Source organism: Sturnus vulgaris, chromosome 2 (genome assembly GCF_052056855.1).
Source record: "Sturnus vulgaris isolate bStuVul1 chromosome 2, bStuVul1.hap1, whole genome shotgun sequence".
NCBI lineage: Eukaryota > Metazoa > Chordata > Aves > Passeriformes > Sturnidae > Sturnus > Sturnus vulgaris.
In genome coordinates, this window is record NC_142244.1 from 33384867 (window position 1) to 33407470 (window position 22604).

Below are 22604 nucleotides of genomic sequence, written 5' to 3' on the forward strand. Positions count from 1 at the left end.
CCCCAAAGGAACACACGAGCAGCATGGGGGACCAAGGGGCCTCTGCAGAGCGGCTGAGTACAAGGAAAAATGACACTGAATACCCTCTAGCTGCATGAAGTACAGTCACTCACCATATCAATCCTCGTGTGTTTGAGGTTTCCACATGTGGTACTGTCTGTGTCTGCCAAAAAGTCTGCTTTACGTGGCCTCCCTCCTTCCCTCCAGCTTGGCACTGGCGCAGCTGATAGCAGGGCTGCTGCACTCCCCTAAGTGATGAGGACGTGAGAGACTGCATGAGGATGCAGTCCAGCTCCCTCGGGCCACCTGCTGCTTCCCAAAAGGCTGATGGCACTAATCAAGGACAGAGAAGGGCAGCTCCCCACCCCCACTAGTGGTTTTAACCCTTTGGGGACCATGATGTGAGGGATCACAGCAGCAGAGGCTGGAGGAGGAATGCACACGCAATGAAAAATGATGAGAGCGAGTGTGGCTGGGGAAAGGAGGAGCCACTGATGTGAAGGCCATAGAGGAAATGCATGTTGAGGGGGGAGCCTGTAGAAAGATGTACACTGCTTGGAAACAGATGCAGCAGTAGGGAAAAGGACAGAAAGGATAGATGGAGAAACCACAAAGAGATGGAAGCAGACTTGGACAAAGAGAAAGAAGGGAAAAAGAAGACAGTCAGCCTGAGAGGATGAAAGCACAAATGCAGGAGGTGCCAAGAGCTGGCTAAAGCAAGGTTATGTCACATACTGAAACCAAGGCACTTGGCCAGTGGGTACAAACTTGACATCTGGGCCTGCCTGGGGCAGTTTTGTAGAAGGCGAACTAGCGATGTTTAAAATTGGTGCTTATTGGGGAGAAGACCACTGGCTAAAGATACAAAGTTCAAAGGCAGGATGGGTTCCTCAGTCTTGCCACGTGGGTGGTTTCCCCCATATGTTCCTTGATTACCATTCCTGTAGCTCTGTCAGTAGCCAGGGATATTAGACTGTCCAGTGTGTAGTCCCTGCCTTGTGTCTCCTTGCTATCCTAGACCTGCCATCTAATTTCTTTAGTTCAATTGCTGAGCTGGGGAATGGCCAGTTCTACTTATCTGTGTCATCAATAGAGGAATCTACACTCTTCCTCATGCATCTAGTCTCTGCTTTCCCAGGTGCATTTCCCCATACTCACATTGTTTGTAGAGCGATAATGCACTTGGCAGGAGAGCTAATTCGGCAGTATAATGTCTTTCAAACAAAGTGCACCCTGTTCCCACCTGGTCAATTAAACTGGAACAAATCTGTGCAGAAGCACTGACCTGAGGCCAAGCACTTTGCCTCCTGGAAAGATGTGTGGTGACTTTCCCTGTGAACACCACCTCAGCCCTACTTGGAGCTGTGGGATGGGCAGCTCATCCCTGCTGTGCCAGCCACTGCCAGTCTGCTCAGGCAGATTGCAGTAGGGTCAGCCCCAGCTGTGATGGTGTTTTCCATGCACTACATTCCTGTACAGCCTGCCTGAATGAAGCCCCTACTGGAACAAATGCTATCGATGCTTTCTCGTGGATGCTGTTGCTCTCATAGAGCAAAAGCCGTGGAGTGGTGCTGAGCTTGTTTCCTACAAGCTGTCTTGTCTCTGGGGAACTTGAATCCAAAGCTTCTCAGTACTGGAGATGTTTGTCAAAGCTTATTCCTGGCCCCTGACCTCTGAGCAGGTGGCCTGTACCTTGCTGATAAACAGGGCCACAGCCAGAGCTGTTTCAGAGCAAACAAAAGTATTATGGAAGAGGACTTGCTGCAGTTACGTGGATTGGAAGGAGGAGGCCATGCAGCCAGGTCTGTGACCTCTCCAGTTTCCAGAGCTTTCTCTGGAGAGGCCTGGGCCAGAGCAGCCATAGCTCCTGTGTGAGTTCCCCAGAAACCTCTGCAGGGAATTGCCACTGGGGAGTACAAAGGAGCTCTCCTTACACTTCACTGTAAAGCTGTGCAGAGCAGCACTTGGGCCTACCCTTTTGCAAATGGTCATGCAAAATATTAAAAGTATTGCCCTTCACATCTGGTTGGAAAGGTACAGATTTCTTTCTCTTTCTGAGAATTTGGTCAGTAGCATTAACTTTCTTAATGCTTTCAGCAAAATCTTATCTTTACTGTTCAAGCTCTCCTTTTTTCCGGGTTTGAGACCTTATCACTGTAAGGAGTGATATTTTTTGCAAAACAAATCATGAAGAAAAAAAAGTCCTTCTTGATTACCTACAGAAGTTCTCCTGCAGGATTATGCTTTTATTTTTATGAATGTGAAAGTTGGAGTTTGGATAAACTTTGCCCAGCAGAAATAAAAAATAAAAATACAGGCTTTCAAAGAGGGAATAGGTGACTACCAGTACACAGAGATGCATATATAAAAACATATATATATATATGAATGCAAACAAACAGAAATATGCAAACAGAAACAAAAATACAGCTATATATTATGTATACACTCATGATCATGTGTGTGTCTACATAGCTTTGTATGTAAGTAGCATGTATGCAAATAATCTTCAGGTATTTGAATGTAAGCTCGGAAATAAAAGCAAACGGACATATATGGACATAAAGTATTATGTACATATTTTAATATGGTGATATTATTAAAATTATGAATTCATGCACTGGTAATCTCAGGCATGCTACTGTTTGTACTCGTATGCAACATCACACCTTATGTGTCTGTTTATGCATCAGAACATAAAGTTACTCAGATATGAACATTTTATATAGAAATGCAACTGTAATGCAAGAGGCCTGAGAGAATCCTCCACCTGCCCACCAAAACACACCTGGGCAGCTGTGCACAGCATCCCTGCACAGCTAGGCTGGCTGAATGCAACAACTCTGGTTTTCAAAAAGGTGAGGAGGGCCACGGGCAAGCAGGTACACGCGCGTGTAGGAGTGCAAGTGAGCCATGAAAGGGTGAAGGAATGATCCTGGGGGAGGACAAAGGGCATGTGGAGCACCCAGAGGGAGCAATACAAGAGCCAGATGGGTTTACATGAGCAGGGCAACATCACTGGAGGGTGAGAAAGGAGGCTGGGGAAGAGAAAAGGGAGCATGAATCAGGAAACATGATATTCCCCTGAAAAGGAAGAAGTATGGAGGGGACAGTTTAGGGGAGATACCCACCCTGGTTTGCTGGCACCTGTTTCTGAGGGAGAGTGGGACAGAACTGCCGGGATGGGATGGGATGGGATGGGATGGGATGGGATGGGATGGGATGGGATGGGATGGGATGGGATGGGATGGGATGGGATGATGAGGCTGCATGCTGGAATCCCTTCTGCCCCCTTTCTGGTGGTTGACCCTGATGGCAATAGAGAGCAGGACTGGGTACATAAGGCAGCTTTTCCTGAAGAGCGTTTTAATCTCGTCTTTCATCTGCTCTGCCTGGATCTCAGCACACGAGCAGTGTGTGCGATTTTGGAACACTCTTCCCGTCGGCCCCTTCTTTGACCTGCTTGGGTTGCTCCTTGTGCTCCTGGTGACTGAGCAGCAAACACGGAGTGCTGTGCTGGGGAGAGAGGGGAGCAGTGCCCCGGGGCAGCTCAGAGCATCTCCTGCTGGGACAGGAATGATAAATCCCGGTGCGCCGGTCTGCTTTAGCCATTGTTAGCCCGCATTGGGATAGGGGGAGGCTCAGGTCCCACTGAGTGTTTACAGCAAACTTTAGATTGCAATAGCAGGGGAGTAGAGGATGGTTAGCCAGGGGCTTTGTTCTTTTCGTGGGAATCCTGCTGCTGTAATTACATGTGATTTCAGCCATTTTCACAGTCTCTGTTCCCCTCTGCCCCAGGCTACAATCCTTCGCTCTGTTGCTGGAAAATGCAGTGTGTTTCGGGTCAGGCACCTGGAAACAGAACCTGGCTTGGTGAGAAATGCCTCCAGAAGCGGTGTTTGTGAATCAGCAGCTCTGCTCGTGCCCGGTGTGTGTGTGTGTTCATGTCTGAGCTGCTGTGTGGAGATACGTGTGTTAATGTGTGTGTTTGCTGGGGCGTGTGTAGGTCTAGTGGGTGGGTTCGGCTCCGCACGCTCTGGGTGCGTGTGCTGGCCCTGCGTGTAGTTTTGTCTCGCTAATGTTGGGGTGTGAGAAACATGCCGAAATGGGGACGTGAGATAAGGCAGCTCACACTGATGAAACACCTCCACTCCGTGCCATGGGTGCAGGCCCAGACTGGCTCTGCGTGCCAGCAGGCAGCATTCCCCAGCACCCATTCCACTGGTGCTGGATTGACCAGGCTGGGCATAAAATGTGAGGAAGCCTGTGCTTTCTGATCGGTATCTGCGCGACTGAAACCCTGCAGCTGGTTAAGCAGCCAGAGCACATTGCCCATAGAGCTGCATTCGTCAAACTTCCCGTCATCCTTCCCTCAGGCTGGCACAGTGCCCTGCACGTACCAAAGAGTTTCCCCTTATGCCTTCCGCAGAAAAAAAGTTTCCCACCCTCCTTAAGAAATCACGTTTTACCACCTGAATATAGTCATTCCTTGACCAATCTCAAGTAAAGATTACTTTTGCGGAGATTTAGCAGAAACAACGCGGTCCTTATGCATGTACTGCTCAGCCCGTGGGAAAAGGAAAGAAGGAAAGAAGGAAAGAAGGAAAGAAGGAAAGAAGGAAAGAAGGAAGAAAAGAAGGGAGGCTCAGATGACTGGCAACCCTAATTCTCTCCATCCCATACCTTCTGTTCCTCTCCTTTTCATGAACCGACCCCTAGTCCAACCACTCTCCTAAACGGGGTTTATCTTCCTATAATACTTTGCTAGGAAATTCTCTTTGTAATTTCACAACTTGGTACAATTTTTTTTCTCTGCTTATGCTGATGGGCTTTAATTGAACTTCATTAGCCAGGTTGGTTTCTTACATTGCCCTTCAAATTTAGTTTCTTGCTCAGAGTGGCAAAAACCACAGTGAGATGCAGTGACTGATACAGAAAAACCCACAGCACATGTTTTGGCCAAATGCTCTTGCTCTTGCAGCCTGCAGCCTCCTGATAGCTCACCCCTGAGCCCAGCACGGCTCTGCTGCTGTCTCCACCACCCCAGATGCTGGATGCCAGATGCTGCAGCATCCCAGTTCACGACTGGGACATGGGCTCTGGGACAGTTTCTGTTGTAGCTCACCTGTACCTTCCAGAGAAAAGGAGGCAAAAATGGAGAGAGATCAAAAGAAATGCAGTGGTAAAAAAATATATTTATAACATTCTCTAGGAGTCACATGCACATACTTTATTACTGCTATTCTGAGATATGGACCAGTGTTAGACTAAAATAAATAAATAAAGAAAAGGCAAATGTACAGGCATATAGCTCCTCTTTTTTTTCTAGAAAGCCTCATAACACAAGCTAACATCAATCAGGATTAAAAGCAGGCTTGTGGCCTAGATGTTGGTCAGGAGTCTTTTTCCAGTCAGAACAAAAGAAGAGGACAAGGCCTGAAGCATTATAGGAAATGGGACTAGGAAACATTAGAGGAATTTCAGGGAGTTGTCACGTCTTTCACATAGCACCAGGATAGAATTTTCAAGGGGATGCTGGTTTCCTCTCCAGCATGTGGGTGTCTGCAGAACTATTCATTCTTTTAATAAGGTTAGTTTCTCTTTGTGAATCATTATTAAAGCATTAAATATTGGTTTCCGCTGATTTTTTTTTACGATGGATGCTTCCCCTTTTGCAAGCAACGGTGAAAAGTATTAAAACTTTTAACTTAAATTTACATCAGATTAACCAGCCAGCTTAACGACCAAAGTTTTCAGCCTACACTGCACCGTGGATAAGGATAGAATTTAAAGGTGGCTTTGGTTCACTGCCGTGATCTCTCCAGGGCTACATCTGTGCTTTTTTAGTTCCGTAATTTTGCAGCTTCCTCCTCTACCTCTCTGTCTGTTCATCTTTTCTGACTATTCACAAGTTATTCTTTTTCCTCTGATACTTGGCTGCTGCCTTTTTCTTCCTTTTCACTTATTTTTCTCTGCCTTGCCCTTCTAATCTGCTTTAGTATTTTCTTTCTTCACCTCATTATGTCCTTTTGTTTTTGCCTTCTGTCTCTCCATTGGCTCTTTTCTCACCCGCTTAACCTCCTGTTGTTTACAGGCCAACCTACATCCCACCCATCATCTTGTTTCACTCTTTTATCTTTCCTCCTTTTCTTCCCCCCCTTCCTCCTAACCTCCTCTCAACAATAAAAATTACTCATGGCTTGAGGGGGAAGCATCTGGCTCATGCTGGCTCTCATTCTCTCTCCTTTGTTCTGAATGCTCTTTTGTTATAAACACAACAAACAGAAAAGCACAAAATCAGCTCTCAAGGCAAACACTGCATAATAATCCTCCTTGTCCCTGCCTCTCTTATCTCTGAAGAATTTGTTCTTCAGGCAAAATAAGAAGAAACATGAGATAGGATTCACCAAATTTGGAAGCAAAAGAGAGACTGGAAAGAGCTTCGTCGTATGGGGCAGCACCGCTGAACTGCAACTTGGGCAGATTCAATAAAGTAGGTGAAATACAGCTTGCCAAGAGTTTAGACAGCAATGTGATGATCCCGTGGTTGATCAATCCCCGTTGATCACTCTGTGTTCCCATTAGGTTGTAGAGGCATGGACAGGACCAAAAAATGTTAGGTTTTTAATTTTTTTAACGCCTAATTTTTGGCACCTTCTCCTCATTTGCGCCTTGAGCCAAGGCCTTGTGTATATGGAATGTGTTTGCCAGAGAACTGTGCCTGCTGGACCTCCACTGACGTTCTCAAAAAGCCACAGAAAGGTGCTTCTGTGGGGCCACATGCCAGCTCCAGTCCCTGAGATAAATTAAAATAAGAACAGGCTTGCCCATTGTTGGAGCTCTTGCTTAATGTTAGACAGGGATTCTCTGATTAAACCAGCTTTCCTCAGAAAATGGAAGCTCCCTGGAAGTGAAATGCTAGTTGGCATGCACTAGTTTAGACATGCAAGCGTTCTGAAAGCTAAAAAGAAAAAAGGCTTGTGAAGCAAAAGACAAGCCTTTCCCAATCCCCACAGCTCTGTGGTTAGGATACCGGTGTTTAATGTGGGGCAGCCAGCATCAAGCTCTACCTGGAACCGGTTCTGCCTGGCCCTTCCTCTAGCAAACTTAGGTCTGGCTGCCCACATGCCGTGGGCCTCCATCCTAGCACAGCTACTGCACTTTGTATAATATACGAGTATTATATTCAAGAAAAGATTGGATGAATAGTTTTGGTGCAGCATCAGATAGCTCTGCTACGGAGGTGTTAAAGGTACTTCCCCGTGATGTGGGAGGTAGGTGTGTGTCCTGGGACAGAAACAAAACTGGTATTTAGGAGGAACAGGCTGTGATGCAAACTTCAACTCTAAATATTTGAGCATCAGCACACGGCGCAAAACTCACTGAAACTGGTATTTTCCTTCACATTTCTTAGGGAAATTGGGGTTTCAGTGGTGCATTTTGAGCTTTAGAAAGAAACAGTCTTTCTCATTACTGTTTACTTCTCCAACTCTGTTAAATAAAGACGTGTTACCCATGATGCTCTGCATTATGTATTAGAGATTTAATTTCCAGCTAAACTTCTATTGCTTCTAAACTGGACCGGTAGCTATGTATGTATTTAATCTAATCTTGAAGTTTGGTTTGCTCAGCATTTGCAACAGACTTATGTGGGTTAAGAATAAACAAAGAATGAGGACGTTTCAGAACAATACAGTCCAAAGATTGTCTCTGCAATGTGAATGTGCTTAAAGCCTCCACAAATATGGCAATTTCTCACACTAACAAGTAAATGAATGTTTCCAGAGCTAATGCCAGAGTTTGGGACAGCTGGGTGATCAGATTCAACGCCGAGCTTGCTATGCTTGTAAACAAATGGAAAATAAGCTAGGAAAAAAGAAAAATGTGAGCCAGAATTCCTCAAAAGTGTCAGGGAATTAGGCTGGACAGAGATGAGGCTGGCACAGCTCCTTACTCCCAGTAGCAAGAATGACCCTGTAGTACCTGTAGGTACATGCATAACCCCACACATAAACGCTGCACAGAGATCCACAGACACAAACAGCACCAGTGACCTCACAGGAGGAGCAGGACAGAGCTCCAGCAGTGGGGAATATACATGTAAATATGATAAGGTGGGAGCTAGGCTAAGACAGTCTGATAACAGACACCAGTCTCTCTGATGCTGGCACAAGGCTGCAGCCCCACTCCTGTTGCTGGTATGCACACACAGAGGTGTGTGCAGGATGGCCAGGACACTCCTGGACCCCCAGGAACCAACCTGGCATGGCCTCACCCTTAGAGACAGGCAGACACCAGTGGTACTCACCCCTACAGAGAGCACTACAGAGCTAAAAATAGGATTTAATAACGAGATACTAAAAACTGTGCTAACCAAGTGCTGGACACTTGGTGGTCAGCCAAGAATTTTCAAGTTACTGTCCCTTCTTCCCCCATATCTCTCCCTTTCCCCTCTTTGTTTCCTCCCTTAAACATCCCATAGTAAGTCTTGTACAATCCCAAAATGTTCTTCCCGTGCATCCTGTAAGGTGTCCGTGCCCTGTACGCAGCGCCTCCTCTTTCACAGTTTGAAAGGTGCTCCAGCTTCGGCTTTGTGATGAATTTCACACCTGGATTGATGGCTCTCCCGAGCTGCTTGCCCAGGCAGGGTGTCCTTAATCTGGGTTGTCACCTGGCATTGTGTTCCTGTTTTCCTCCGGGTGAATGAAAATGGAACCTTTGATGTGCTAATGGCTCTTGTGAGGGGCGGGGGCAGAGTGTTAGCTGGGGCCCTCGTTCTCTCTGTGCCCCTCTGTGGGTGTGAAGAGGCGCTTTTGTCACATAGCTGGAGGAGGGGGACTGTGCAGGCATCCCATGCTTTTTCTGCTGGCAATAATATTTTAAGAGCAACACACAGAACACCCATGAGATATTTATCAAATAAATATAACACATTAACACCCCATGAGGGTATTTATCACTCACCCTGATAAATGCCATAAAATAAACGGGTATTTCTGAGAGTGAGTGAAAGAAAGCTTTGACCTGTTAATTTCCAGTTATGTGTAGCCAGGTGACACCACCAAATAGCAGAATCGAATTTAAAATTGGATTGTTCCAGTTCCCCAGAATTTGATGGCAAAAGTGGTATCTGGTCTCAAGGTATTTTTCCTAACAATAAAAAAAAACAGGGCAAGTCAGCTTTTCTCCCCACTGTCCTTGCCCCCAGCCCTCAACTGCTGTTGTTTTCTGATTCAAAGTCCTTGACAGATTCTTAATTCAGTGAAGACTTTTATTGTCTGGCAGCACTTTTGCTTGATTCAAAGCACAACTCTTCATTATTCTCCTGGAAGTAACTGGCAATTGTTTGACCTGAAGGATGGACAGTAAATGTGGAGCACAGTGGCGTTTGACTGAATTATAGACTCATCAAATGGTTTGAATAGGAGAGGACCTTAAAAATAATTTTGCTTCAATCTCCCTGCCATGGGCCATGACACTTTCTACTTTCTTCTCAAAGCCCCATCCAACCTGGCCTTATGCACTTCCAGGGATGGGGCATCCCCAATTTCTCTGGACAATCTCTGCCAGTGCCCTACCACCCTCACAGTAAAGAGTTTCTTCACATTACCTAATCTAAATCTGCCCTCTGTCATTTTGAAGCCATTCCCCCATGACCTGTCACTACATGCCCTTGTAAGGAAGGGTCTAAGTCTGGGACTAGATCGAGCTTCAGCTTTGCCCCCATAGATTCTACCATCGTGTGAAAAATGTATTTTTGGCAACCAGACAAACAAAAAAATCCCCAAAACGCAGCTATCCAGAACGGTACTTCACCCACAGCTTTGCGGGGTGGTGGGAGCACCCGCAGAGCACAGCATCCGACTTCAGGCTCCTGCCCGTGCTGTTTGTGTGGCTGCCCCTGCACCGTCACTGCCCGCCTTGCTGCTTTAGCTTAATTTATTTTTATTAAAGAACAAATAATAAATAAAGACTTCGCTGTACATCACGCAGCCGCGGTCGGTGCAAATCGCCGAAAGCATCTCTTGTGCCATCAGCCAACGCTTCGCGCGTGGCATCCGAGGTGCGGCGGGTCCTTGTGCGGTCCCTGCGGGCGTGCGGGGAGCGCCCCACGGGGAGCGCCCCACGGCCACCGCCCCCGGCCGCCCTGCCCGGCCCGCTCCATCACCGCCCCGCAGCCCCGCACGCAGATTCCCGTCACGGAGGGGCGGGAGCTCCGGGCCGTGATTGGCGATGGCTGTGTTTTGGAGCTCGGTCGGGGCCCAGCCCCGCCCCTGGCGCGGCTGAGCCCATAAATCGGCGGGCGGAGGCGTGCGCGGGGCGGGCTCGTACAGTCTCGGGTGGGCGGGCGGAGCCGTCGCCGCCTCTCGCGGGTTCCGTTAGGTGCGCACGGGCGGCCGTTCGCTGGCAGTCAGGCAGTCAGGCAGTCAGTCAGTCAGTCGTGCACCGCCAGCCACCGACGATGGACACCAAGAAGGTAGGGAGGCCAGCGCGGGCTCCTTCTCGTCCTCTCTCCCCCCGCCGCTCGGGGGCCGGGCGCTTCCTCGGAGGGATGCGGGAGGGATGCAGCGGCGGCCGGCGTTCGTCTGCGGGTGGCACTGGGGGTGGATGCGCTGGTGGTCCCGGCGGGGCCGCTGCTCGGCCCTTGGGCGGTTCTGTCCGCGGGGCGGGTGTGTGTGTGGGGGGGACCGCGCTGTTTGGGAGAGGTTGTCGCAGGTCGCGAGATCGATTTTGGTTTCGTGCGCGTGGCCTGATGATGCACATGATGCTTTCCGCGTTTTACGGTATTGATCACGAGGTTTGCTTCGCTGGCGGTGCCGCACTCGATTTGTCCCAGCGTTTAGGATGCTAAACGGAGGATTGATGTGAAAGGCATTTTTTTGGGTGATGGTAGTATGACTTACAAAAGCATTTTTAAATTTTAAGAACGTGGCAGAGCACATCCTTCCCCTCCTTCTCATATGGAGAGGAGAGGATATTTGTCGGCATCCGCTCTCGTGCAGCAGTGGAGTGAGCTCATGACTGCGTGTGTTTGAACGTACTACGGGGGACGGCAAATACCCACCGGAACCTGGTGCGGGATGCCGGGGAATAACACGGGGACAGCCAGAATTGGAGGAGGCCGGGGCTCTCATCGCCATATTGATGGGAGATGGGGGCAGTGTGAGAGGATGAGGCAGAGGAAAGGAGAGCGTGTGGTGAAGGTCGTTCAGCAAAGCGCGGGGAAGCCGCTCCTGCCGGGCTCAACAAGTTGTACAGCTCTGGGGTTTGAGGCAGTGAAGGAGGGGAGCCGGTGAGGAGCATCTCCTGGGAAATGAGTGCTGCTGATGCCTGTGGTGGGAGGGAGGGGTGGTGGTTTGAATTCCATGCTGGTGTACAGACCTCAGCCTTGAGTCTTCAGATAGAGTGGGTGTAACTGAACTATTTCTGAGCTCCCTGTTTGCCTTTTGGGAAGCGAGGCGCTTTCAGTATTAACAAATGATCCATACATTAGATCACAGTCTGGCTCACTGGAGGGGATGGGTCATGCCATGTGATGTCTAGGTGGTGGGAGGTTGGGAAGGAGATGAGTAGCAAACAGCAGCCAGGAGAAGGAAGTATGAACGAGGGTAGAACAACTAACCCTGTAGCTTATTTATGTACCATGTAAGTGGGAGGTGCCCACAAAGCAGGCACCTTGTGGTCCCTGCAGTATCTAGAAGGAAAAGGCCAGCTGTGGTCACTGTAAGCCATGACAAAGCAGAGTCCTGGGGGAAAGGCGCTCTTGTGTGAGCCATGTGGAGAGCTGGGGTTTGTTTGCAGCTTTGCCATACCTGCTGGTTAGAGTTGACCTGGCCTGGAGTCCCAAAAGTACTTAGATACTATAATACATTTCTGCAGGCTTTGAAAGACTTGTGTCCTTGTGGTTTTGTGCCAAATTTCCTTGAGATAAAAATGAGGGGAACAGTCGCAGGGTGCCAAGGAGAATGCCTGGACTGCCTAGGGTGTGTTCAGGTGTGAATGCTACCTCCATGCTCATTTGCCCCCGTCCACTTTGTCTCTACCACTGACCTGGGCAGGAGGACATTTGCATGATGTAGTGGTGGGGGGGAACCATGCCTGAGAGTCCTTTCCCCAGTTTCCGTTTACTGAACTGTTTACAAACTCAGCTGTGTCTGAGGGTTGTGCAGGCTAGAAACACAAAAAGATTGGAGGAGGTGGCATGAGCACTGACAGAAGTTTATTGCCAAAACCTTCGGGCAGTTGGTTTTGAGAGCCACTACTCCTGGAGCTGAGCTAGAAAGTGAGAGACTAGAATTGCTGTGACAGTAGGCCCCACCAAGTAGTTTACTCTGCCAGGCTTAAGTACAATAATTGGAAAGTCTTGGAAAAGGAACTGTTAATATTTTTGGAAAATATTCCAAACCTCCCGAGACGGGAAGGAACACAATCTTTCCAAATTGTGCCAACTCAGGCACTGGCTGCCTGAGTGCCAACTCCTGAGTCACCTGCTCCCCCATACCTCCCTCACTCGGAGCTGGCTTAAATGCCACAAGCTTTAAAAATGAATAAAATGTCAGATGCTTTTTGCTGACACTTCTGTTTCTCAGTCTGTAGGACTTCTGAGGTTGGGCCTTCAAGCTTTCTCTATGGCTCTGAGGGCTCAGCAGTTTTTATTTTATTTAATAGAGATTCAGGTATACTGAAACTTCAGGGAATGTGCTTCATTTAAAATACCCACTCTTGCTACAGCTTAAAGAAAAATAGATGGGAAACTTGGTAGCAACTGCTGCCACCTCTTGAGGCAGGCTGCTGTGCCAGTGCCCTGGGGCAGGGTTGGGGAGCTCTAGCCTGGGAAAAACAAGCCTGTTGCTGAAGCGGGTGTGTTGTAACTGTTATGAGTGACTGCCAGTGTAGCTCATGGGCAGATCTGAGACTCAATTTATGAGAACCTGTCAGCTGGCTCGGGGAAGAGTTAGACCCTTCTTTCATGACATGCCAGAGATCAGCAAAAGCTTCTGTAAAGCAGATCAACCCAAAATAACAGCCACTAATGCAGCCAGTGTATTCATTACTAATGAGCTGAGAACAGTTGCTGAAGGTCAGGAGATAATAAAGGGGAGGCCCTGACAAGCCCTCCTACTTGTAGCCACAGAACTTTTCCTGCTGTACAAGTTGCATCTTCCTTTCCAGGGAGGGGGAATCCAAGGGATGCTGCTGGTACTTACTCTTGCTGGATAAAAGCCCATTCCCTGCCCTCAGAGCACTTGCACATGGCACCTATGAGCTGCAGCTGCTGTTTATGCTGAAGAGAAACTCAAGTTGTGTAGAAAGCCACAGTAACTAAATAATTGTTCCCTCTCTTTCCACAGAAAATCACAGCACCTCTTATCTATGCTGTTTGCATCGCTGCCATCGGATCTCTCCAGTTTGGGTACAACACTGGTGTCATTAATGCACCTGAGAAGGTGAGGAATGAGCTGGGGAAGTGGGATGAGTGAGGGGCTGGTGGGAAGACAATGGTGTAGAAAGGAGAGGCACTGTCTCCCAAGCAGCCAATAATTTGGTTTTGGTTTATGAAGTTAGTAAGGCATTTAAAACCCCCGTTGAAACACAACATTGAACAGGAAGGACAAACTTTTGGGGAGGAGAGAGAGCAAACGAAGAGGTTAATTCTCTTAATTAGAAGCACAGGAAGGGCAGGAGGGCTCCATCTGCCATATGTGGTGTGCAGAGGAATGTGAGCTGCTTCAGCTTTGAGTCAGAATAAACCAACCATGGCAGAAGTAATGTAGAGAGCAGTGTACAGAAAACAGTTAAGGGTTGGTAGGAATTACAGCTGCCCTAATTTAGTTTATTTCAAGTTTATTTTACTTGTTTATTCATTCCTTCTGTGTTAAGTATAGATTCAGTCCTTGTAAAAGGGTTGTGACTTGGACTTTTGACCAAATCATCCCATGACTGTAGCCTAAGAAACAAGAGGTGAAGAAAATGAGAGATGTGGTTTTCATGCAACTTTAACATGGTTCCTCTGTCAAGAACTGAGTCATGAATACCACATCCACCCTGTCTCCGGGAAGCGATGTGCACAACTCACACACTGGGATGGGGGATGGGGTCAGTCCTCCCTTGCTAATGTCCTGCTGCCATCTGCTGGGGGCAGGCACTCTGGCCCCACCAGCCCATGCCAGAATTTACCCCACTAGCTAAGAAGATGCCTGGGAAATCAGCAAAGTGGCCCTGTCACATCCCCCTGGGACAGCATTATGTAAAAAATAAACAATTTTTCAGGCTTACTTCAGTGAAGCCTTGTGTGTCTCCCAACTATTTCTATACCAGAAATCCTGTCCCTGTTGTCAGGGTTTTGGTATTGCCAGAAATGTTCCCATCCACTCACTGGTCATGTTTTCTTGTTCCCTTTCATTCCCAACTGTCTCCCGCCTCCTCCCAAGAACCAGCAGTGACTCACATAATCTGAAATATGCAGAAGACAGCCTGTTTTCCTTAATAAACACTGCTGTCCTGTGGGTACCTTGCCTGCCCCTCCACTCAGTGAAGCGCTCTCCCTCATCATACTGCTGCTTCTTAGTGAAAGCTCCTCCTTCTGTGTCCTCATCTTTCCCTTATATAACTTGTTGCTGCCTTTTTGGGTCTCTCTCTGCTTTCATGGAAGCAGAAAGGGGACAGTAGTGTCCCCTCTCTGCATTGTGAAATGCCTCCCTCTGGATTGTAACTCTCTACCTGATTCCTCTTGCAGATCATCCGGACGTTTTTCAACAAAACCCTGTCAGAAAGGAGTGGGAGGGCTGTCTCCCAAGAACTCCTCACCTCTCTGTGGTCACTTTCTGTGGCCATCTTCTCAGTAGGAGGCATGATTGGCTCCTTCTCAGTCAGTCTATTTGTAAACAGATTTGGCAGGTAAGTTGGGAAGAGGGACGCAAGATTTTTGGAGAACTTTTCCCTTCACAAAGGAGTATTGGGAGGAAGAGGACAGGTGGGAAGAGATGTCTGGGGAGGAAGCAAGGATGTGTGGGCTGCAAAAAGAAGGATAGCAGGCCAAGGCAGGATCTGAATGGGAATCATTCTATTCTCTTCCCACCCCTGAGATGGGAGATCATGGGCAGATTGACCTTTACCCCCCTCTCCTGGTGATTATCCTGCTATATTGCCAGTTTAAACTCAGTCTGGACATCTTTACCCTGGCAGGAGGAACTCCATGCTGCTGGTGAATGTCTTGGCCTTTACTGGAGGCCTTCTCATGGCCTTCTCTAAGGCAGCAAAGGCAGTGGAGATGTTGATTATTGGCCGCTTTGTTATCGGTGCCTTCTGTGGCCTCTGCACGGGCTTCGTGCCCATGTACATCAGTGAGGTCTCACCCACCAGTGTCCGCGGAGCCTTCGGCACCCTCAACCAGCTGGGCATCGTGGTGGGCATCCTGGTGGCTCAGGTAAGCCTGGTACAACCTGATCCTGCCCTGAGGTGGGGGAAGGAGGGCTGGAGAAGGGCAAGGAGGGCTTTACTTGCCATCAGGTGTGCAGTATGTGGATCCTGTCATACTGGGGTGAGGGTGAGGAATTGAAGTGTTTAAAGTCACTCCTATTTCTCTTCTATTCTCAGATCTTTGGGCTGGAGGCAATCATGGGCACTGAAGGACTTTGGCCAATGCTTTTGGGGTTCACAGTCCTCCCAGCAATTGTGCAGTGTATAGGTCTTCTATTCTGCCCTGAAAGCCCCCGTTTCCTACTGATCAACAAGATGGAGGAGGAGAAAGCCCAAGCAGGTGAGAATTCATCCCAAAAGGGCAGGGCAGTGTTCTGTCTCCCAGCCTGCACTGAACTTGAGTGGGTGGCCAGGACTGATCCTGGAGCCTATGGTGGATTAGGGTGTGACTCCCGGAGGGCATCAGGCCTGGCTTACCTTCCCATCCTTTAGGTTGTACCAATGCCAGGAAGCATGAGAAACCTGGCATCCCAACAGAGGCTCCAGGTGGGATTAAGACATGAGGAGTGGCACCTAGCTTGGTGGGATGTAGCAGGACCAGCTGCTGCTACTGTGCCTGCTACTCCTGAAAGGCAGGAAATAGGCTGGCATTTCGGGGAGCTTGGAGGGCTGGGGTTGGCTCTTGCAAGAGTGTGAACAGAATTTCAGGACCAAACATAAGCTTGGAGATCAATCAATATGAGCAGGACCTGGGCCTGGTCTCTGTGCTGTTCACAGCACTCTGACCTCTGGGTTGGAAAGAAGAGCAAGGCTCCTACTAGAGGCTTGGTCTTTCCCATGCTGCAGGCCTCAACACCAGCTGGAGGTGTTCAGTCTTCCTTCCATGCCCTCCCTGCAACAGCAGGATGAGACACACACACCCCCTGTGGCCTCTAGGCGTGTGTCTCATACCTGACATCTTTGGATTCTTCCCTCCAGTTCTGCAAAAACTCCGTGGCGATCGAGATGTGTCTCAAGACATCCAGGAGATGAAAGAAGAAAGTGCAAAAATGTCCCAGGAAAAGAAAGCAACTGTTCCAGAGCTCTTCCGTTCTCCAAACTACCGTCAAGCCATTATCATTGCCATCATGCTGCAGCTGTCCCAGCAGCTCTCAGGCATCAATGCTGTGAGTTCTCTTCTTGTCTCATCTTCTGCGCCTCCCTTATCTCTGGCTAAACCTGCACTTGCTACTGGTGTGCAGAGAACTTGTAAGTCCCAAAACATCTTTGTGCCTTGATTGGAGGTCACTGTTTGGCCATCTGGCAGAGATAGAAAGTGGCAATTACGGCTTTCAGTTTCTCCACATGCACCAGGCCCTGGCAAGACACTGCAGCCTTCCACCAAGTGAATGAACCTTGCCTGGAAGCATGCTGTTTTATAGCATGGAGTGCTGATTAGAAACTCTCTGCTGGGTGTGCAAGCCGTTAGGCAGAGGATGAGAAATATGCTTTCAAACATGGAATTGTGACTGTCAAACTTTCTCTTCTCTTCCCAGGTATTCTATTATTCTACAGGGATTTTTGAAAGAGCTGGTATCACACAACCTGTCTATGCCACCATTGGAGCTGGCGTGGTAAACACAGTCTTCACTGTGGTGTCGGTGAGTGGAACAGGGCTGTGTGCCTGCCTGGGCCCGTCCCTGGCAGATGGTACTGCAGACAAGTAGCCAGGCAGTGGCAAGGCACTGGGCTATGCACTGATCTGCAGGAGCAAAGACCAGAGTAGAGTGCATCAAAGGCACGGTGGGAGGAGAGATGGGCAGAAAAAGGTGGTGGTGGTGTTGTCTTTGTCTTTTGATGAAAGAGAAGGTGGAAAAGGGGTGCATGTGGGCAAGAGAGTGATGAGAGAAAGCAGTAGCAAGAACCAGAGTGGGAGAGCTTGTGCTGACAATGGAGCAGCCTGGTGACCTGCACTGAGGTCACCATGGTCTCTGAGGTTTACAGGCAGATGAGGAAGAGGTGCAGGAAATACTGAGCAAGGAAGTCTGTCCTGCTTTTGCTGTAAAAGTAATGAACTTTTTTTTTCCTTCTGCCTTCTCCTTTCCAGCTGTTCCTGGTGGAGCGTGCAGGGCGCCGGACCCTCCATTTAATTGGTTTGGCTGGCATGGCTGTGTGTGCTGCTATTATGACTGTAGCTTTAGCTCTGAAGGTGAGTGATCAGTGTCATTGTCCAGGCTGACCCCAGCACGAACCTATAAGAAAACACATCTGCTTTGCTCTGCAATGCTGCCCTGTAGGCAGATAGAGCTGGGGCTAGAGCCAAATGTGCAGTGGAGAGAGCAATTTTATAACATTGGGAACTGCTAGAGTGTTCACAGTGCAGCTGAGAAAGTTGTGACACTAGAGATGGCATTGTGCTGATGATACTTTGCTCCCTTGCAGGACATTGTGGACTGGATCAGATACATCAGCATTGTTGCCACTTTTGGCTTTGTGGCTCTTTTTGAGATTGGTCCTGGCCCTATCCCGTGGTTCATTGTGGCAGAACTCTTCAGCCAGGGCCCCCGACCTGCAGCCATGGCAGTAGCTGGTTGTTCCAACTGGACCTCCAATTTCTTGGTGGGAATGCTTTTCCCCTATGCAGAGGTAAGTCTTGGTTTATAAAACGTTGTGAGAGCAGTGCAGCATTGGAATAGCTGTCCAGAACAGGAGTAGAATCTGCATCTTTGAATACTTTGACACATGACTACATGACCTTTAATAACCCAACCCCTCCTGGATATTGTCCCTGCTTTGACAAGAGGGCTGGTGAGTCTTCCAGCAGTTTGAGTTATGATTGTTACTGGAGGCTGTTGCTCACCTTATATTCTACTGTCTTAACTGGTTGCAGCTTACAAATAATTTGGAAGAGCCATCTTAACCCATCAGGGCTTTTGCTTTAAAAGCATCAATTTTGGTCACCCTCAGGAAGATTAAAGACCTTTAGAAGCCCATAGGAATGTGATTTCAATTTTTAAAATGCTGTGATGAGAAACAAGTCAGTAAGGGCACTGTTGGAGAAAGGTGTTGGATTTTTAACCTGTCAGCAGCAAATGACCTTACATGTCATTTGAAAATAAAACCTTTTGTGTTTGTCTTCCATGCAGAAATTATGTGGCTCCTATGTCTTCCTCATCTTCCTTGTTTTCCTGGTCATCTTCTTTGTCTTCACCTTCTTCAAAGTGCCAGAGACCAAGGGCAGGACTTTTGAAGACATCTCCAGGGGTTTTGAAGGACGAGGAGGAGCAAACAACACCGCCTCGTCACCCCAGAAGACCCCCATGGTGGAGCTGGACAAAGCAGCTGTCTAAGATCCATGACACACCCATTCTTTAACTCGTTCATGCTTAAAGAGTCATTAAAGGAATGCGCAAAGAAAACCATGAGAACTGGGACATTTTTCCCCTCCTCAATTGCTGCTATATTCTTCTTTTCACCCACATGCTCGCCCATTCTGCCAGGCTTGCCAGCATTAAGCAAATCTGATATGGGTGATCTGCCATACTGGAAAGCACCTGGCACTTGCAAAAATAATTTCATCTTTTCCTGCCACAAACATCAGAAGAACAGAGAAGAGCTGGCAATATTTTTACTTTTCTCATGTAAAATTGCCATTCGGGGTTAACATACTTATGCACACAGTGACCATTGTGTATTTGAACCTAATTACTATTTTTGTAGTGAGTTGAAGTGACCTGCTAAACAAGTCCCCAGCCCTTTGAGTCTACTCTGTGTGCGTGTATATGGTGTCACACTGGAATTTAGCAAGCTTACCAAAAAGCCATCTTGCTTTTTCCTATCCAGTGTGCACTTTTTTTAGCCTCAGGAAAAAGGGGACCAAGTCACATGCATATTTTTTCCTGCTCTTTTATTTTTTGTATAGACAGACTGAAAGCATACTTTTACTTCAGTTTATTTATTTGTATGTCACTTTGTAAATATTTATTTTTTTAACAGTGTACAAAAATGTACAGATAGAAATTGGAGAAGTTTAAGAGAAATAGCTATTCTAACAAAAGATGCTGTAGACTTGAGGTGCAATAAGGCTGTAAAGGAGATTGAGCATTTTTAGGTGGTATGTACAGCAGAGCCAATTATGCACATCACCTTGAAGTTATTTGTGCCCTCTGTAAGGAATTTCGAAGAGCTGTATATTTGTGGGAAGAGGTATGTTTCTGCACCAAAATCTCTGTTATTAGGGATTTTTGGTGGCTGTTTTAAATAATTGTTCTCAAGTGTTGATGAGAGTGTGATATTGCATCTTACAAGGGGTGTTGTTGGATTATATTTTCAGACATGGTTTTAAGGCATTCTGTGGATGATTGAGGGTGGTGATTGCAAACCAGAAGGTAATTTTTCCTGCCTTCTCTTAATTTTATTTCTTTTCAGCTTCTCTGTTATAGTCTAGTAAGTCATAAATTCTGAAATTTGCAGATTGTCATTAAAAGGAGTGCGAGAATAAAACTTATTTTTCAAAGCTGTATTTTCTTAGCAGTTGTTCCTATAAATATTACAGAGGCACGTAGCATGACCCTCCTGGACACAGGCATGGTCAGTTGTGGTACATATAAGTTCATAAGGGTAGAGGTGCAGGACTAGACACCAGAGCTGCTGGAATTTGCTCGTTTAGCAGTGCAAAATGTCTGTAGTGCTCAGTCCCCTGCTTGGTTGAAGGCTAGATGTTTTTTGCCCCATATATCGTCTCTGGAAGGTCTGCATGATGTTGTGGTGCTCACCAGTGTGCTTTGTAGATACGTACAGCTCTGTAATAGTGCCTCTGTTCAAAGGGATGTGGCAGGCAGTAATTGTTCATCAGTAAATGTTCGTCTCCTTGCTTGTCATTCCCCTGGGCAACTGAGTTTGAGTGTCCCCCAGCCTTGCTGCCGAGCTAGCACAGCTCAGGCAGGCAAACAGTAGCACACAGGGTACACTTGCAGTCAAGGAGGGACAGCTTTAATCACTGCAGCATTCTGTGAGAGGCTCCAGGCCCGTGCCTGCACAAAATATCGAAAGGTAGCACAGAGGTAGATCCAATTTAAACTCCTGCTCTTCTGAGATCAAGCTGCAGTTTTTGGACATGGTCAAACTCAGGTCAACCTGCTGGAATTCATTACTGGATATCCTAGAAGAGAGGCAGACCCACAGATTCTGAGGTGGTAAAAGGAAGAAAGGCTTAGGTTGGAATGACAGCAAGACTTTTGTAGCATGGATAACCCAAGCTTTCTTGCCAACATAATGCTTCAGAGCAGGTTAGAGAAATTCCCATTGATGTGTATTCTGAGGGGTCTGTGTGACATTTTCAGTATCTAGTGATGACATTTCTACCTTCCCTAATGAGAAACAGTTGCAAATACCAGTTAAATCTGCGGCTATTAAATGCTTCCTGTGAATTAATTTGAAATGCCCTAGCTTTGCACCATGCAATCATATTACATCCAGTTTTCCCCAGCTTTTTATCAGGCTGACATGCCAGGTATTTATTCTTGGAAGTATTATATAAGACTTCCCTCCCAATTTTGATATTTTGGCTCAGTTACATAGATTTCTGTGCCCTTCCTTTGACCCTCCAGCACATCCAGATATGATATTTCTATATGGGTATCTGTATGTTAGGAAATTCCCCCCACAGCTGTGCATAAGAGCATTCCATAGTTTGCATCAGATGTGTGTTGGCTTGGACCGAAATGTGTAGGCCTTTCTCACATGGTATCTTTGTTTTCTTTTTCTGTAATGGCATTGTGAATATTTCTGATGGATTTTATATGCTTATTAAGGTGGTTGTTTCCTGGTTTTCAAATAAAAAATATGAAATAAATACCTGATTTGAATTTTACCTTTATCCTATAGGTCACCGTGTATTCTTTTATCACAGTCTGGAACTGCACCCTGAAATGTCAACTGCACCTACCCTGCAACCTTTTTGGGTAGCTAAGCACTCTGGATTTACTGTTTTATCCTAATGGAAGTGATAATTTATCTCAGCCTCTATGGAAATCACCTTTAATTCCCTCACTATTATTTCTTAGCAGTTTTTAAACTAAAAAGACGTGCTTCTCTGGTTCTTGTTTGCCCAAATCCTTTTTGTGTGCAAATACTTTCCCTGTGTAAGAGAAAGGGAGAGGAGAGAGAAGTGTCTGGAGGTTATGAATCCTGCCCAGAGCTAAAGAAACTGACACTTCTTTGTATTCTGCCCTTGCTCTGTTCCCACTGTGATCTTCACCTTCTCTGCCACGAGGGAGAAGGACTCCTTTCCCCCGTAGCTGATGTTTGACTCCCTCTGTTTGGGAGGTGACCTTCATGTCCTGTGGGATTGCCTATGTACACTCAAAAGTGGATATTAGAAAGGAGCAGGGGGATGGAGAAGTAAACCCACTTCCCCAGGAGCTGATCCCATAGCTCAGGGACTGCAGCATTCCTTGGACCATGCTCAGGTCTCTGGGCTGCTCTCAAAAAATATGTGAACAAAATAGCCTTCAGTGGAAGAGGATGGAATGAAGTGAAAGGAAGGAAAAGATGGTAGACCCCAGAGTCCCTTAGAGCAGGAATATGGCTTATACAACTCCAGAGTCAGCAGGCTGCTAAAGCCTAAAACAAGGAAAAAGTAGGGAGCACTGTAAAGTCTGAAAAAGCTCAGCAGAGCAGTGATCTCATGAAGACTTTCTGAAAGCTGCTGTTCCTGGCTGCTGTGTGTTCCTAGCTCATGCTTGTGTTTTGCTAAGCTTGGTATGCAACGAGCCTTGGAGCTGGGGAGTGCCCTGGGCTAATCTGTCTAGGATTGTTTTTCAGTTCTAGCTCAACTATAAAAATAAAGCCCAGCCATCCAAACTCATAAGCATATCCAGCTCAAACTTAACTCTTAACATTTCCGTTTTCTTTGTCAAAAGTGGAAGTGGAGAACAAAATTATTTAGGGCCAAAGCATGTGATTCACTAAGCACTAAATATTTTGTGTAGTTTTTGTGATAAGCTTTGAGTTAGGGAACAAGGCTTTGGTTTAGATCTGCTTAGTTCTTAAAATTATAAGGAAGTTTCAAAAGGAAAACCTGTTTCCAATTAAAATGGTTTGAGGATGGGTTATTTTCAGCTTAAAGTCTTCATCACAGCCAAGTGAGCACGTAGGCAGTTCTGGTAGCCACCACAATACCCCACAGAAATGAATCACTGGAG

General features: G+C 47.2%; 1 protein-coding gene across 1 annotated transcript; it reads left to right on the forward strand.

The window, feature by feature from the left end:
- Positions 1-10259: 10259 nt before the first annotated feature.
- On the forward strand, positions 10260-21277 carry LOC106859854 (solute carrier family 2, facilitated glucose transporter member 3). The gene is made up of 10 exons (XM_014887385.2): positions 10260-10477; positions 13353-13448; positions 14738-14898; positions 15187-15427; positions 15598-15760; positions 16399-16586; positions 16956-17060; positions 17507-17608; positions 17842-18045; positions 18546-21277. The coding sequence occupies exons 1-10, from the start codon at positions 10463-10465 to the stop codon at positions 18747-18749; spliced, it is 1479 nt and encodes a 492-aa protein (XP_014742871.1). The 5' UTR covers positions 10260-10462; the 3' UTR covers positions 18750-21277.
- The last annotated feature ends 1327 nt before the right edge of the window (positions 21278-22604 follow it).

Bases quoted from the DNA above. Each gene is read 5' to 3' on its own strand.
- LOC106859854 (XM_014887385.2), top strand. The intron at 14,899-15,186 runs GTAAGTTGGGAA...TTACCCTGGCAG, and splicing joins TTTGTAAACAGATTTGGCAG to GAGGAACTCCATGCTGCTGG. The intron at 18,046-18,545 runs GTAAGTCTTGGT...TCTTCCATGCAG, and splicing joins TGCTTTTCCCCTATGCAGAG to AAATTATGTGGCTCCTATGT.